The sequence below is a fragment of the Sceloporus occidentalis genome, unplaced genomic scaffold (genome assembly GCF_023333645.1).
Source record: "Sceloporus occidentalis isolate IW3139 unplaced genomic scaffold, rSceOcc1.0.p SCAF_72, whole genome shotgun sequence".
Lineage (NCBI taxonomy): Eukaryota > Metazoa > Chordata > Lepidosauria > Squamata > Phrynosomatidae > Sceloporus > Sceloporus occidentalis.
Window position 1 is genome coordinate 134,695 of NW_028317052.1, and position 17,730 is coordinate 152,424.

General features: G+C 37.7%; 1 protein-coding gene across 3 annotated transcripts in view; it reads left to right on the forward strand.

Annotated features, from left to right (window-relative positions):
• LOC149286040 (glycine receptor subunit alpha-2-like) overlaps positions 1-17,730 on the forward strand; it is a 68,449-nt gene that overhangs the window by 30,356 nt on the left and 20,363 nt on the right. For all 3 annotated transcript variants that reach the window (XM_089494382.1, XM_089494383.1, XM_089494384.1), the window contains exons 7-8: positions 1,880-2,094; positions 17,343-17,492. In XM_089494382.1, the coding sequence (XP_089350508.1) occupies positions 1,880-2,094; positions 17,343-17,492 (365 nt within the window). The remainder of the gene's footprint in view (positions 1-1,879; positions 2,095-17,342; positions 17,493-17,730) is intronic.

Genomic DNA, 17,730 nt, shown 5'->3' on the forward strand with positions numbered 1-17,730 from the left:
CCATGCGTATGGGGGTCGGAGTAGATTGTTGTTCACTGAGCTAGCGCTGGAGCTGACTGCCAGTAAATATATCAGGTGCAAGGATATGTCCATCTCCTGCACAGAAAATAACTGAGGGGATAAGGCGAATGCATATGGGGAGATTCTGCAGACCCCGCCCCCCCCATGCATTTGCAAGGCAGGCACCAAGTAGGTTTAAAGAGACCTCTCAGCCAACATGCATTGAAGTACATATTATGGCTAGAGTATCCCTTTAATTCACTTCTGAATGCCGATGGCTAGCATGCCCCCTTTGCTCTAACAATGCCCACCAGCAGCACTCATGGAAAAAACACAAAGTACTGGAAAATTAAAATCTACTGGATACTGCTTTTTCTTTAAATCTTTATAACATAGAAAATATACTTCAGTGTCTCTTTGTACCACTACTTATTGCATGTCTTTTCTAAGTGCCTCCATAATAAGTCAGAAATGAAGCTATCACTCCTTGGAAATTAAAGTCTCAGGACATTTCCCAAAGCATTTGTGTGATGGATGGCGATATGCTGAGATTCGCTCCGAGAGGATCCAATGAATGCTTATACAGCCTCTTGAACGTTTCCAAATGAATATGCTCTAACCAGAGCCATGATTTGGGAGATAAGCAAGAGTGTATCCTTCTCGCATCAGCCTGTGACTGCATTCATCCTCATAATGAAACGTCAAACCAATACATATAAGGGAAAAAAACAAAAACAATATAGTGTAGAGTGTAAGATCAATTTTATGTGTAGGTGAAGTGTTGCACTCACAAGTGGAATAGATGATTCAGACCCATCCAAGTAGAATGCAATAATATCTTTAATAATCTTCGTGTTGACTCTAAAAAATAAACTAAAATAGTGCAATATCCGGGTAAAGAATTAATTTCAACAGTAAAATATGCACTTACATTTAGTCCGTGCACCCAAAGTGCATGAAGCGTGTATGTGGGAAATCCACCGATTGTGGAATATAGAATAGTCCAAATAGATCCTTCCACTTTGGGTGCACGGACTAAATGTGAGTGCATATTTTACTGGTGAAATGCATTCGTAGTTTAAAAACTTAGTATTAAGAGAGAACCTAGCACATGTTATTATTATGAATCTGCTAGAATTACTTCCCGTATCTTTTAAATGTGCTGTTCGATTAGATGAATTTTTTTTACTGACAGTGAAAAACACAAACACTAAAGAAGGTTTTTTTTGGTTTCTATGAGAGCAGCCTATCGGTGCCAGCTTTTGTGTCACATGACAATGACATGTTCCCAGTAAAATATATGCATGAGTAAAATAATGACTTTATTCAATAATTATTTGTGGGAAGGGTTTGGTTATTCAACAGTTCTAAGAATAATGTTTTAGTAAAATATCCAGTTATTAAAAAAAAAAATTAAGCTTATACTGGGAGTGGCTCTTTAAATGGACAGTAAATGTAAAAAATCAGACATAAACACAAATGGTGTTGGGAAGGATGAGGAAGAGCAAGATAGATACTGCTCCTGGCCTCTCGAACAGCATTTCAAGTCCTGAGGTAGAATGCATTAGGAAGCTTCGGTGTTTGGTGAGATACGAAGTTAACTTACTATTAAGGACAAGTGCAAATATTAAAATGTATGTTGAAATTCAGGGAATGCAATTGCCACTGGTGAAGATTCAGTTCCAGATCTGGATGGGACCATAAATAAGATCTGTCCTCCACCAGTCCTTCCAAAAACACCCAGGCTTGAGTAGTCGAGAAATAATCCATAATTTTGTAAAATATTTCTCTTTAATGCATTGAATCATTATACGACGATACCACTTCTCTAATATCCCTATTTAATACAAACACCTTATAATGGCTGTTCTGATTTTAGGAAAATTTACATGCATTGAGGTTAAGTTTCACTTGGAACGTCAGATGGGCTACTATTTGATACAGATGTACATCCCCAGCTTGCTGATTGTCATCTTGTCTTGGGTGTCATTTTGGATCAACATGGATGCTGCTCCGGCCAGAGTTGCTCTGGGGATCACTACTGTCCTGACAATGACAACTCAGAGCTCCGGCTCTAGAGCTTCCCTTCCAAAGGTAAGAGGCTTCACATAAAGCTTGAAATGGATATCCAATTGTGGCCGCCATTTTCAAAAAGTCATTAGAGCTCCATATTTTTCTATGACTTATATCAAACTTGCAGCCTGTTTTATTTTACTATAAGAAAAATACCTTGAGAGAATAAAGCAAGGGATCAAAAAGTGATGTACCTTACTTCATCTTCATGTCGGCACCTTTACACCATTAATAAAACAAAATGCACTGTTGGTATCAGGACACTTAAAATCCATTATTACGTGCACAAAGTGACAAGGGGCATTTTAGCGAGCGCGTTAATATGTCTGTATAATATTTTTGATGATATGTACCTATAAATATTTGGCATTTAATAAAGATATACAAACAAAATGGGGCTCCAACTCAGTAAAGAGGGCGTACCCAATGCATTATGGAAGGACATCCCATGTAAGCGTCTTTTGTAGAAGGTATAGATAATGCAGAAAGATCTCTTCTAAGTCATCTTGCTTTTAAAGTATTCACTATGTGGGTTCAGATTAGCCCTTCTTGTGGAAAAAGATCACAGGGTTGTACTTCATAACGCATAATAAAGTTAAAATGTAGAACTCTCTTGCAAACTCGCTATTCGTTGACTACACCCATTTTACCGAGAGCTTTAGCTTTGCTTCTTTTATTCTTCTGCCGTATAAAATATATAAGGCAAGCCTAACCAAGCCTCTGGACAGAAAAAAATCCCAAATTTCAAATAATTGGTACGCCTGTTCAAAGAACTACATTGCTGTATTTATGTCCTGCATAGAATACCAAATTGGTCCAGCTCAGACTTGGACACATTGATCACTAACTCGTTCAGTTATGATTATTATAGAATAAAATGTAAAGGTAACTGGGAAAATCAACACAATTTACTATACATTTCTTTGTGGATACTTAATCAAAGACCAGATATGTCTGTTTCTAGTTCTACCAATATAATTGGACATTAGGCAGGGATGAAGAGGTAGTACTTTCTAATGTGGGGTTCATAATGGTTACTATCACAACTCCATGGCTGCGGAAATATTTTTATTCCAGCCTAGAGGTTTTTCACTTTGATTCTCCTTCTCCAGGGTGAACAATGCTAATATTAAAAAAAAATCATTGTCTTTTTACCTCTGAGCAGGCAAATCTATCTATTTTTGATAGATAATAATAGTATATGCTTGATGGATAATGACCCAGGGACAAAAATAATGTATCAAAAGCTCATCTGTACAGAAGTACAAATTACACATTGTTGCAAAATAACAAGACAACTGCAGAATAAATACTTGATTTTTTAAAATATATTTTAAAAAATCATCAATCAATATGAAGGTAATAAAAAGTTTTTTTTTCTAAATACATACCGACATGCCTGGGAACTTTCCTGGGACAGGGCTAGCTGCACGTAGGGAAAGGAAGTATAAATTATGGCTTGATTCCAATGTGAAGAAAGTTTTCTTATAATTCTTTGCATAGATAACAGAATTGGCAGCCTGGAAGTGCATTTGGTGTTAATTTCCATTATAATTTATGTAACGGTTTCATTGATGTGACAAGTGAGTTAAATTGCATGTTCACAGAACGCCTAATACTCCTAATACATGTGGTCAAAAAATACTAATGGATCAGCTGTGTTCCAGTTCCATTTGAGTGTGGCTTTAATCCAATAAATATTCAATTCATTCAAAGCTGTGCCAGATGTGAAACATGTTAAGGCTTCAAGGAATGCTATTCAACACAGATTATAATGAACAAAGCTTCTGTAGATGGGGACACTTAATATGAAGACATAGAAAAGGGCTAGGTTTATTTTACAGTTATTTCACTAGGAAACTGGATTGGTCATCACTGAAAAATGTAGATTTTTATTAAATGTGGCAGTCGTTGAAATTTACAATTTGGATTATTGGATGATACTTTCTTTTTTTTGGCAGTGAATTTTAGAAATGTAGAATTAAGACAGTAGATACTGTAGGGCTCAAGTAGTAGGACCTTAAATGGTCCTTGGTCTTTTCTTATGTGCAGGGTAGTTTTGTGCCTATCTCATGCATGTTTAAATTCACTTACTGTATTACCCTCTATCACTTCTGCTGGGAGGCTGGTCCGCTTATCCAATATCTCAGTATAATTTGCTTTATATAATATAATTATGAATCCATGATAGAAAATTCCATGGTAGCTGTCTTCTACTTAGGCAGCATGGTTGATATTTAAACTGGAATGCATCTGGGACAAGGGGTTAAATGTGATCACGCTACACCTTTTATATGATTATTTCTGAGATGTTGGCTGGCCTTACATGTCTCTCTAAGTCATGTGACTTGGCGTTAAGACTGCAATGTTATTACTTCACATTACATCAAAGAGCCGTTACTACTTCACTGTAGTGGACGTAGTCTTTTTTATTTCCCTTTCTTTTCTGAGTTGTGGCAAAGCTGGAATAAATTGATCCAAGCCCAGTGGTTAGCCATTCAAGGGTTTAAACAGTTTCACCATTAAAAAGAGTCTTCTACCTCGGAGCTATTTGTCCTCTTTCTATTTTAAGCACTGTAGTTTGATAAGAATAGTACATACTTGACAGACAATGACCCAGGAGCTAAAGAATAATGTGTGCATTAAAAGCTCATCCTTACGAAAGAATGAAGAGAATATTACTCTCACGTGTGGATGCAAGAAAAAATAGAAAAAAGGAAATCTGATACGTTTTTAAGCTATTTCTATATTTAACTAAAGCCTGTTGCCATAGAAATTAGCTGGATGAATACTGGTCTCTGTTTTGCTCCCTTTTCCTACCTTTCTAGTTTTATCTGGTGGTCCATGGCCTGTCTTTCGACAATAAACATTAATTTTTTAATCATGATTTCTTAATCCTAGTAATTCCAGATGGTAGGTTACAGTTTTCTTAATAACCCGTTAAGAACAAAGGCTAAAACGCATATTTATAACAGCATTTTTGCTATGTCTGTTCTAATCTGTAATTTCCCTCTCCCTCATTTAGTGTGTCATATCTTCCAATTGCCCCTCTTTGGATTGAAATTAAAATATGTTTTAGAAAGCGTAACTGTTTTGGAGTTTCACAGTCTACATCAAGGTACTTTATACTTGCAATTCCACATACCGACACCAGTGTGTCAACAAATACATCTATTCACTAACAATGTGACTGGTCAGTTGAGTTAAGAGTTAACTCCGCTGACCATATTCAACTGAGGTTGCACGCTCTCTCACATGATAGCCTTTGTGAAACAGCATGCAGATTCTCCAGTATGCAGGTTGTTTGTGAGAGCATGCGACTTTTGATTTTGCTAGATTCAGGTGAGAGTCTGCTAGTTTGATGAGAACTAGCATGTCCTTACCTGAAACTTGCAAGCATTTTGATCCCCCGATCCACAAATTAAATAAATACATGTTAAAAAATAATCAGGGGTCACTGCCTATCAACCAAAGGTGGGGCAAAGAATAACACCCCTTGTTCCATTCTGTGCGCAGTTGGGCGGGGGCAATAAAATTAACCTAGAGCCTATATACCCCTCCATTCCCTGTAACACACCAGTCTTTCTAACGACATCGGTTTAACTAGGATTGGCAATTTGTGAATCATCCACAAATAAAGTAAAATAATGATGGAAAGGTGGGCCCTTTTATAACATATCGAACTGCTGTAACACATGTTGGTCATTTCCTTATGATCAAAGCATATATTTTAACATAGTTTGACTTGCAGTTGTTTCTTTTAACATTGGATGTTTTTCTATTATGTGATGATAATGTAAGCATTGCACATAAGAAGACACAATCATATCAGATCTTTGTTAAAAGTACTAAGAATAAAGAAGGAGAGTATGGTGCGTCCAAAATGACAACGCGTGTTAATTAAATGTAAACCAGATGATTAGGATAAGGGAACGTCCTCAAGGATGATGTCTGCGTATAGTCTGTGTAGAACCACAGGTTGTGAGTTTCTGTCAGACTAGATCTGTCTGCCTGCCCTGTTATTCATGCTTTGTCTATGACCCTGGAAAGTATGGGCCAGTTAGCTTGCAGCCTTTCCGCAGGAGGTAAATTGTTGTAAGTTCCCGCTATTATTTCAGACATTGTTAGGGATCGGTGTCAAGCCTAGAATAATCAAAGGCAGGCAGCGGGGTACAGAAAGATCATATCTCTTCTCCATAGACTAGAAAACGGTGCTGCGCAGCAATTTTTCAGACACAAGTTAGGTAATTGTTTTCATTGCGAAGTAGTCCAAAGACTGCAGGTGCCCTCTTTTTTTTTTCAAAGAACATCTCAGAATTGATGAATGATGAGAAGTATCTCAATATATATATATATATATATATATATATATATAAAGCTACCTTAACCTTGAGTAGACCTATACTGGCTAACAGGGGCGTAACTAGACGCCTCAGGGCCCGGGTGCGAGAATCTGTTAAGGGCCCCCTCACCCCCCCAAAAAAAACCATGATTTTTACCCAACAATTTTTTTTCAACTAATTCAACAAATTCAATTTACATATTGAATCATATCTGTAAAAAAATCAAAGAAAAAGGGGCGCATGTACAAAGGGCATAATCCAGGGGTGTCCAAGTTTTTTCTGCAGTGGGCCACTTCATCAGAATTGTATACGTGCGCGGGCCGCACTCATTTTTCACTGTGACAAAAAATATGGCCTTTAATAAAATATGCAGATTAAAATAAAGTAAAATGACACAAAACCTTTACTCTTCCTCTCACTGATTTCTGGGCCTTGAAAGTTCTGCGACTACAAATTCAGGATTCCCTAGATTTATTCTAGGGATGAACTAAAATGAAAATTCTGGACCAAAACATTCAGGGTTCACTTAGCCAAAACCGAAAATGACCCCCACCTTTAAAAATAATAATAAAAACTCACATGTTTAATAAAAGTAGGTAACACACAATTGGACAAAATTAGCAATATGACTTGGCATGATAGGAGTGTGATTGCTAACAGTACTCACAGTCCCATCATGCCTAGGTTCCAGCACTTACACATCCATCCAGTAAATGCTGGAACCTAGGCATTATGGGACTGTGATTGCTGTTAGCAATCACACTCCTATCATGCCAAGTCAGCCAGTACATGCTGGTACAGGGTGGCTGTAAGTGCAGACCCCATACTGCTGGCAGCATCACTACACAAGGGGGGCAGCTAGCCAGGTTTCAGCATGTACTGGCTGACTTGGCATGATAGGAGTGTGATTGCTAACAGCAATCACAGTCCCATCATGCCTAGGTTCCAGCACTTACACATCCATGCTATCACACAAACACACACACTCATTTATTCATATAATCATTCATTCACAGATTCATTCCCTCAATCACACACACTCATTCAAACACCCTCCCCACCCCCTTACCTGCACTGCAGCTCCTCGATGCCGCTCACAGACTTCAGCAGGGGGCGCGGCCTCCCTCTGCCTTCTCTGCTAAAGCACAGAGGAAGTAGGATGTCACGTGAACTCCGCTTCCTCTGTGCAGTCCAGAAGACCCTCCCACAAGTAAGTAGCAGGGCTTGAGGTGTGGCTCGCGTAAGATCGGTTGCCCTGGCTGCCGATCTTACGCGGGCCGCACCTCGAGGTCTCTCGAGGCTGCATGTTGGACGCCCCTGCCTTATTTAAAAAAAAAAAAAACGGAAAAAAGATTTCGGGCGGCCCCTTGGCTTGGGCCCCCCTGCCGCCGGGGCCCGGTCGCAGTCGCGACCCCTGCGACCCCGGTAGTTCCGCCACTGCCGATGAGGGAGCTGTAAACTGAATGCCGGTAAACTATTACAGATACATTCCCTCCAGTGTGTCATTAGCCTTGGGGGACTGCCCCACATCCGGGGAAGTCCCCCAGTGCCACACATCCGGCAGTAATGTCACATGATCGCTGTGATGACCTGTGTATATCCTCTCCACTATACACAACGAGAAGGTGGTACCTGTCAGTGTACGTGGGGAAGGTGATGCTCAGGGGCTCAAGCCTCAGTGCATCACCGATTACAACAAGAACATGGGGGGTGTAGATCTTTCTGACCAGTGTCTGCAGCCGTACCTGGTGCTGCGTAAGACCAAGACCTGGTACAAAAAGGTGGCCATTTACCTCACCCAGGTTGCCATGTACAACACATATGTGTTGTGCAAGAAATGTGCCACTGGGAAGATCTACACCTTCCTAGAGTTCCAGCTCAAAATCCTGAGGGATATCCTCTTTGAGCAGGCAAACCCTAACGTGCAGGATGAGAATGTCCTGCGTCTTACCGGCAGGCATTTTCCTTCTACAATCCCCACCACTGGTGCCAAACAGAAGCCTCAGAAAAGATGCAAAGTCTGTTACAAAAAGGGTATTAGGAAGGACTCCAGGTACCACTGCCCTTCCTGTCCCTCTTTGCCAGGACTCTGTATCGATGAGTGCTTCATGATCTACCACACCAAGGTAGATTATTAAATTTCCGTTATACTTCTTTTATTTTTTTTTGTGTTAGGGTGAGCCACAGGGGGGTATTTTCAATTGGCACAATTCCATAAGTTTTTTCCCCTGCAAATTAAAAAAAACAAAACATAAATAACCATATGCATAAAAAACCTATCCGTGTGGGGTATTTCCGTAATCGGTGATCCAGTATGTCGGCACGTTACAACTTATGCCCTGTAATGTCCAGAAAACCACAAAAAAACTAGGCATGTGGGGTATTTCCGTAATCAGAAGAGGCGGCTGAACACTTTAGGCTGGATTTCTCTGCCATAACATATACCATGTGCAAAATATCCTCAGCAACACAGATGTGTTGGCGAAAAAAGCGCATTAAATTATTGCTACGGCTGACTTTGGCAGTGATTGGCGGCCACATGATTGCATGAAAATTGTCCAAATGCTCTTGATGAGATAATCTGGGTTGTCTGCTTTACGGAAATATATACTTTTATGGGGATATTTATACTTAGGGGGTGCTAAACAGCCCCAAATGAAACATAGGTCTACTAAAGCAAAATGTGAAAATTTCACGTTTGGAATCTATAACGCGCATGGTCCCGTTTGTGCCCTGTAATGTCCAGAAAACCACAAAAAAACTAGCCATGTGGGGTATTTCCGTAATCAGGAGAGGCGGCTGAACAATTTAGGATAGATTTCTCTGCCGTAACACATACCCTGTACAAAAAATCCTAAGAATACTAGAAAATACTAAGACGCGTTGTTGAAAAAAGCGCAGGAACTAATTTCTGTGGCCACCTTTGACAGTGATTGGTGGCCAAATACCTGCATGTAGAATGCCCAAATACCCCTGATAGGATAGCCTGGGTTGTCTGCTTTACAGAAATATATACCTTTTGTGGGTGTTTTTGTTTTATTTGTTTAAAACTAGAGTTACAGTCCCATCATACCTAATGTAAAAATTGTACGGCTTCGTATAAAGTAATGTACACCTTATAGTATGTTGGCTTTATGTGCTGGAAAAGTATGAAAATTCCACATAAATTAGGTATTTCTGAAATCAGGACACCTGAATTGATAAATCTGGATGGAATTTTCTGTCACTTTACCTATCTCTATCTCTCCTTGAAAAAACAATATATAGTTTACATGGGTACACTATTCACAGGAAAAGTGAATAATCGCTGAACCGACATAGCGCAAAATTGCTCCGGGCTTTGAGGTACCAAAACCCCCTGGGATTGAAGGGGTTAAGCAAATTAAATATATGAAGCGCAGAGCGTTCTTCTCTCTGCCATCCACCGTTTCTGGAATAAACCCCAAAATGTTCTCCTGTGCATATTATCGCACTGTTACATTTTAACAGTGTATATACATATATAAAGTCATGAATTACCATACTTGGCAAATATTCTGGTTTGTTTTTTTTGGGATTTTTAGCCCTTCGTGTCAGTGGATATTTCCTAGGAAAACTACATGCATCTGTGTTTCTATATTTTATCTCAATGCTGCCAGAGGATTATGAATTAAGCTGTTAACATGAACTGTTTCTGAATATTTTTCCTGGCGCACACAAATTTATATGTAATCGCAAGCAAATTATTGCTCAATGAAGTGAAATGAGAGCAAGAATAATAGGACAGTTGGAAACCTGGCATCCTGTCTTGGAGAAGGAGGTCTTTATATATAAGCATTTTCTCACTGAAATCCTGTACAGTGTCCACATTCTCTAGCATTTCCTTTTATTTACTTTAATACTTATTTTTAAATATATTATATCTTTATTTATATACAGTATATAGTATATTATATGTACTGTATATATACTGTACATACACTACCATTCAAAGGTTTGGGGTCACTTCTAGCTATGCTTATATAATTGCCAAATGATCAATTAGCCTTTTAACCCCTTTGTGATCATGGCTTTTTAAAAAAATGTTTCTACCCTTTGTGACAATGGCTGTTTCAACATTTCTGGGGTCCTCATGTTTAGCTGTAATTTTCTTCTTTCCCATTTACTGAACCCACGCAAGTTATATATTGCATATTGTATAACTTTCTTTAGATATCATTATTATGATCGGATCATATCATTTACTAAAAGAAAAAGTATAAAATATGGTGAAGAATTGAGAAAAAATGACTTTTTCTGACTTTTACTTGAAAACTCTTTTACCCCTCTAAAACCTAATGAAAATAGGTAAATAGATTCTACTATTTGTCCTGAGTTTAGAAATACCCAATGCGTTAGTTTTTTTGCATTTTTTCTGCACGTTATGGGGCAATAAGTACAAGTAGCGTTTTGCCATTTCAAAACCATTTTTTCCAAATCTGGTAATTCTGCCCCGTGTGCTATTTAGAACATCTTTGAAGTCGGCCAATGCAATCTACCCCATCAAACCATATACTCTTGAAAAACAGACACCCCAGGGTATTTCAAATGCTAGTATTTTAACTCTTTTCATGCACTAATTGTACCACCAGTCTTTGTCAAACTTTGTGGTAGTAATTTTTTTTTTTTTTATTTCACACACATTCAGGTATGAATTTACAACTCCTGGTATATGTCACTTTCAAACAACATCATAATATGTCTACAGCAACATATTCTGAGTGTGCATTTTACCACCAGCCTTCATCAAAGTTTGCAGTCGTTTTTTTGTGTGTTTTTGTTCCACACACATTCTACATTAGGTATGGATTTACAGGTACAGGTTGTCTCTGTCAAATAACACCCTAATATGTGTCCAGCAGTATCTCCTGAGTACAGTCATACCCCCATGCATGGGTTTGTTGGGTTGTTTGGGTGGCTAAAAGGCCATATTTGAGATGTGTGCACTTTTCAAACTGGAACTTAGACATGTGGTCATCCTGCCCCCTGTGTTATTTGGGACATTGTTGAACCCGGCCAATTCAATTTACCCCATCAAATCATAAATTTTTAAAAACTAGACACCCAATGGGCATTTAGCGGCAGTATTTTTGCACTTTCCATGCGATAATTGTTTCTGAAGATATAGTGCTAGTTTTAAGACTTTATATATATATATATATATATATATATATATATATATATATTGTGACAGGGAACAGGGCATTGTGGTGGATAACATGTACATTTCCCACCAAATACTGCAGTGCAATGTATTCGATAACCCCAGGGAGAATGTTTTGTTACCAGCAAAGTAATGGTAATGTTGTAGTTATGTTTGGGTCCCTGGGGTGGAGCATTTGGAGAGAAGGGAGGGCCAGTGCTCCACTCCACAGTTTACTTGCAGCAGGTGATGCAGCCAGTCCAGGAGCTCTGGTTCAGAGATTTACTCACCTGTTACCAATGAGCAGCAGGGGGCTGCTACAAAAAGGAGCCCTGTAAGTTAGTCAGGTGAGAAACATACAAGCAGTGAGTGAGACTGCATTTTCTCCTAAACAAATCTGCTGAACGGTTCCTAAACGAAAAAGGTCTGTGCTAAATGTTTTTTTGTTGGTAGCGGGTAAGCCGTCCAACGATAGTTAGTTTTTGTTTGTCAGTAAGTGCTCAGAGAGCAAGGCTTTTCTTTTTGTTTGTTTTATTTATGTTTGTTTACAGACCTTTTAATAAAAAGGACTACAATTCTAAAAATAATTCAGCCTTATGTGGTATTTCAAACCTTAAGACTGTGTGGTTACATGATCCCAGCTCACATAATATATAGAAATTTAATTTTTTTAGGATTTTTTTTTATATACATTTTGTTGAAAGTGGAAGGTTCACTGATGGTGACATCAGTGGAGAATTATTTTTATATGTAGGTGGAACCAGAGTTCTCAGGAGGGTCTGTTTTTTTTGTTTTTTTTTAAAGGACGCTGCAATCTTGCGATTGGCAAAATCTCTCACAGTGGCGCTCTCTGGAGCGGTCAAAGTGCGTCCTGGGGAGGGTGTCCGGTGCTGCTGAATGCCTTGCTATCGAGGCATTTTTGCGAAACCACTGAAGCTTAAGAGGCGATTGTTGATCAGAGAGGGGTCAGACATGGCCCCTGATGCCAATCTTGGTGTTACTGAATGCCTCTACATCGAGACATTACAGCAACACCATTTGGGTGAAGAAAACAATCGTAGATTCTGCCAAGGAGGGAAGTAAGCAGCTGCATATCTCTACAGGGAGTGCAACCCCAGAAGACAAAGATTAGGAACTCGGCTCCACTGTGGCTCACACAGCTTGGATCAGTGATCACCTTTATCACTTATCACGAAGAGTACAAACCTTAGGCTCTCTAAAAAACCAAAAGTAACTTTCAAACAAGGTCATGCATTTCAATATGTCAATTTAGTGAGATAGTGAGGAATCCAGTTGGCGAATGCCTTGGTAAGGCTGAGGCCAGCTGAATGAAGTGTATAAATTGACGTATTGAAATGCATTACCTTGTTAAAAAAGTTATTTCTTCTAGCGTTGCGGACCCAATTCCTGTTTGATTTCCGAAGCGTGTCTAACAGTTGAAGCACCGAGTGGTTACGCAGCATGGAGGCATTGGATTGCGTATGTTGTGAGTCGAGGGGAGACGTTTCCAGCTTTAAATCTATGAATAATTGGCTTTGCTGCTTTCAGCAGATATATAGCTAATATTTTTATTCAGAGCTATAAAACATATAGAGAGCTCAATTAATGTATTGTTTTGGTGGAACAGCAAATTTATGGTTCTTAAATGTTATCAATTCATTTCAAGGTGCAGTTTGGTTTTGATAATGCCGACATTTCTAATTTTGGAGTAGCTAGTCCTTGTGATTAATCTGCATGTTGATTGCAAATAGCTGTAATTGAGACTAACGTACTCCATTCTTGTTGGTTGTAAGCATCAACCCCCACCCAATTGTGTGTCTCAGCACCCAGTTTGAGAAAGATTACCTTTCTGACTCATTCTAATATGCTATTTATAAAAGATTACCTGTCTAACTTGGCCTGTAATGCTATTTGTAAAAGATTACGGCTTTGTCTTGATCCAAGTTTACTAACGCTGTACAAACACATTAGGATCACAGAGATTGGAAACTGTGTGTCTTGACCACAGGCATACAATCACAAGTGGCAGTAGTCTTGCTTTAGTTCTCGGAATCCGGAAAATAATAAAAGAAAATGTTAGTTTCATTTTAAGCCATTTATTTATGGAATTACAAATAAAAGCTTTCATTATCTCTGATGGGTTTGTCTAATGTGTAGTTAATGTATTACTTCATATCATTTTCATTGCATATGTTAATTTAGTGTTTCTTCTATATAATCTCAATTATTCTTGAAATATATAAAATACTTGGGAATTCTCTTAGCCATGTAGGGTTCAGGTTCATCAGGAGGCTCATGAATCTCTAATATTTACAGTTATGATTATTATAGCAATTCTCCCAACAGCAGTGTTAAACAATCTTTTATTACTACATGAATGACTATTTTGAAAACATACTTAATCTCGGCAGGGGGGGGCATTCAGTCATGGTGAGAAGGAAACTCTAGAGAAAAATACATTTTATTCCCCCGTGCCACCTCCTGGCGAATATGTTTTTTATTTGCTTCAGTCCTCAGAAGAGGAATTCTATAGCTGTTATGTTTTAAATATAGAAATATTGACTTCAGTCCTCTATCATCTTCATTTCTTTATAAATCATGTGTTTCCATTGTTTCTTGAACTGTATTTATTAATAGACACAGTCCTACTAAAAATCAGTAAATTGAATCCCTATACTAATTTCCACGTACAAGTTTATATTAAACAGAAATTCAAGGTTAAATAGTTTACTCAAAGAATAGATTTCTCTATTTATAAGAGAGAGATAGACAGACAGAGCGAGAGAATGTCTTAAAAAGATAACTGTATGTTTGTATAGGTCTAATAACAGATTAAATGATAAATTAGAATTATTGTACAGAACATCTATACACAATTGTTTGTATATATAAATATACAGTATATTTCTGTATTTCATTTTACTCGGTTGCCTTTTGGCAAGACATAGAAAGATATGAGCCAACAGAGGGAAAAAAAATCAATTTTATTTAATTTTGCTCAGCTGATCAGTGTTGTATAACGTTTCCGTTTTTCTTTTATTATCAGATATGACCCAGAGCAGATAAAGGCTGTGATTTTCAATTTTAAATCTCATTTCAAACAGCAGGTAGCTGATTTCCTTCTAGTACTTCACGCTTGATACGTTCAAGGCTTTAAACATTCTCAACTGGTGTTAACCAGGATATGACAGAATGATATTGAGATATGCATATAACTCTGCCGTTCACAGATACCGACGCTAAGCTTTTATAAACTTTTCATTTTGTTTTTTTGTGGAACTTTGTTTTAAGGATATTGCTTTTAATATACTTTAAGTATTAATGATCTTTTCTCTTATAGATACAAGTACACACGCATACACACAAATGATTTCACAACAAATACTAAGCACATTATCTGTACTAGTGAAATTTAAGCATGTGGGTATATTCATATTATTTGGCGTAACTAAAGATCTCCTAACAAGAGTTACATGAAACTAGAGCCTAATCATAGGAATGTTACTGTGATTCATAAAGGAATTATTGACTGCCCTTAAAATGATATGTACATTTTCTATATTTCTTTTTTATCTTTCTTTGTTCTCTCTCTTATCTGTCTATTTTATTTCCCCCCCTCAACACTACCCGGTAGACCTTCATTTCACCCTCATCACACAGTATCAGCCCCTCTCCTTCGCACACAACACTATCTGGCAGCTCTCACCCACCATACAGTAGCCTCTCTCTCCTTAACACCCCCAATAGCCCTTCAGTCCCAAACCCTCTTTTCCATACGTTTTACTGCCTTCACTCAGCTTCAGCATATCCACACTTTACTACTCCATGCCCATCTTACCAGCCTTGTCACCATCTACATCCATCAGCATCTCCACGGCAGATTGCCAGCTGCATTACCTCTCTGTCGTACCTTATTTCTCTACATTATCACCCTTTCACGCCTCATTATCTTCTTAGCCATTGCCGCTGGCTTCGCCCTGGACAGGGCTTAATGCAAAGGCGCACTTGTAGTGGTAGTACTCTGGGTTTTCTATACCTTCCTGCTTAGATCCTGCATATTTTACTCATCGTCCCAATATAATAAATTTCTCGCTGTTTAGAGTTAACCTAAGTTTAAGCTCAAGGTGGAATACATTGTGGTGTGTAATATTAAGTTCATCTACTTATTGGGTAGTGAGATTTTTTGGGAAAAAGTAAATCCTAAAGTAACTCAGGCTACATCAATAACACACGTTCTTAAACTACAGAAAGTTTTTTTTCCGTGATTGTTTCAAAAATATAAATCAGCCTAGAAATGTATTAATATGACCATTAAACATTATGCGCTTGGTCATGTTCTAATGAATGAAAACAGTTTAGGCAGTACAACTGTGCAGTATATCCAATTTTCTATTTTTATTCCAAATGCACCTTCTTATCTAATCTGGAAGTGACCTACATTATATTTTCTAATTCTACAAACAATTCTGTTGGGATTACATTACATTTCCAGTGTTGTATTGTGTGTGTTGTTTGCAAGGCGGATACATGTCAGGATCACCACCAAAAGATTGAAAAAATGCAATCCTTTTGATTTAAAATTAGTGGCTCCTACTTTCTGTTGTATATCTAAGAGCGGATGTTAAAGGCATCAAACACGGAATTCTGAATATGTTACGCATTTTAAGAGATTTTATCCATATTTGCTTTATAGCTATGGCACTTCCTTTTTTAGTAAGGAAATTTATTTTTCCCAGGAAATCTACATGAAAAGAGTTCCTCTACCCATAGTCATACCTCTGTTTAAACACCATAAATATGTTGAATTATAGTTAATGAAAGCCTGAACAATGCATGTCAGTCATAGCATATACCACAAAATCTGTTAAAATTCCCTGGGATATGAAAATGTCAAACTACATTTAATTAGTAAGAAATTAAAAGGCTGAGTCTAAATCCAGAAAATTGGATCATTGCTCAGCTTGGCTGATGAATTGAAAACACAGAATAAATGAATACACGTATGAGCAGTGAAGGAAATTAGTATGACAGCATGTTTTGTGTAACATATAACATAGATTAGGTTAGTACAGAAATGTGTATTGGATTTGTCCAAAATGGTATATCTCCCTAGTTACGCATACAAATTAACACTTTAATGACAGCTGGTCTCCTTAAATGTTCCTGTGGTTCCTTTTGCAAAAACATGGAGGGGTTCTGTAGAATCCCCCCAATATGTATTTTCCCCTCCCTTCTATGTGATGTTGTGTTTTATTAGGGTCACGTGCCAGAACTCTAAACTCATTCAGTTTAATGGTATATTCTATTGTATATCTGTATCCTTACTGGCTTTTGCCACGTGGCAGAGTTTAGGCAGCAAAAGCAATTTGCAACAGTGTGAGAAATATACTCTTGGACCCAGTTCAAAATGCATTGGCTAATAAATAAAAATGGCGGGAACACTTAGAAAAGTTCAGAGTTTGAGTAGACGCGTTGATAGGTTCAGTAACATTAGATCCAAATCCTGAACATTATTCTTTGTCTTTAGCGACCTCATAATTGTGGTTGTAGGAAAATCTGGGGGGAAAAAATGTTTTGATATATAAATAAGAACAAAACAGAATTTATATCCCCATCTTTATGGAAGCAAAAAAAAACCCCTAAAACAAAATAAATGATTTTGATTATATTTTTAGAAATACTGTAAAAAAGCATGGTAACACCGTTACAAGAAGCAATCAGTGGGAGATTAATTACATCAAGTAATTTCTCGTCTTTCCTTTCAGGTTTCGTATGTGAAAGCCATTGACATCTGGATGGCTGTATGCCTTTTGTTTGTGTTTGCGGCTCTCCTGGAATACGCGGCTGTCAATTTTGTATCAAGACAACACAAAGAATTCTTAAGACTCCGTAGAAGACAGAAAAGACAAAGCAAGGTAGGGCCTGGAAGTAATGTTACCTTTTTGCCTCTTTACCCAATATATAAAGATTTTATATGCAGATTTATTATATGTGTAAGTCGGTAAAATCTATAACCCAATCATTGCTCTTAGTGCTTTTATTCGACCAATGCTAACACTAATGACTATATATATGTATATATATATATATATATATATATATATATATATATATATATATATTTAGCAAATGTATTAAACGTTAGAATTGGGA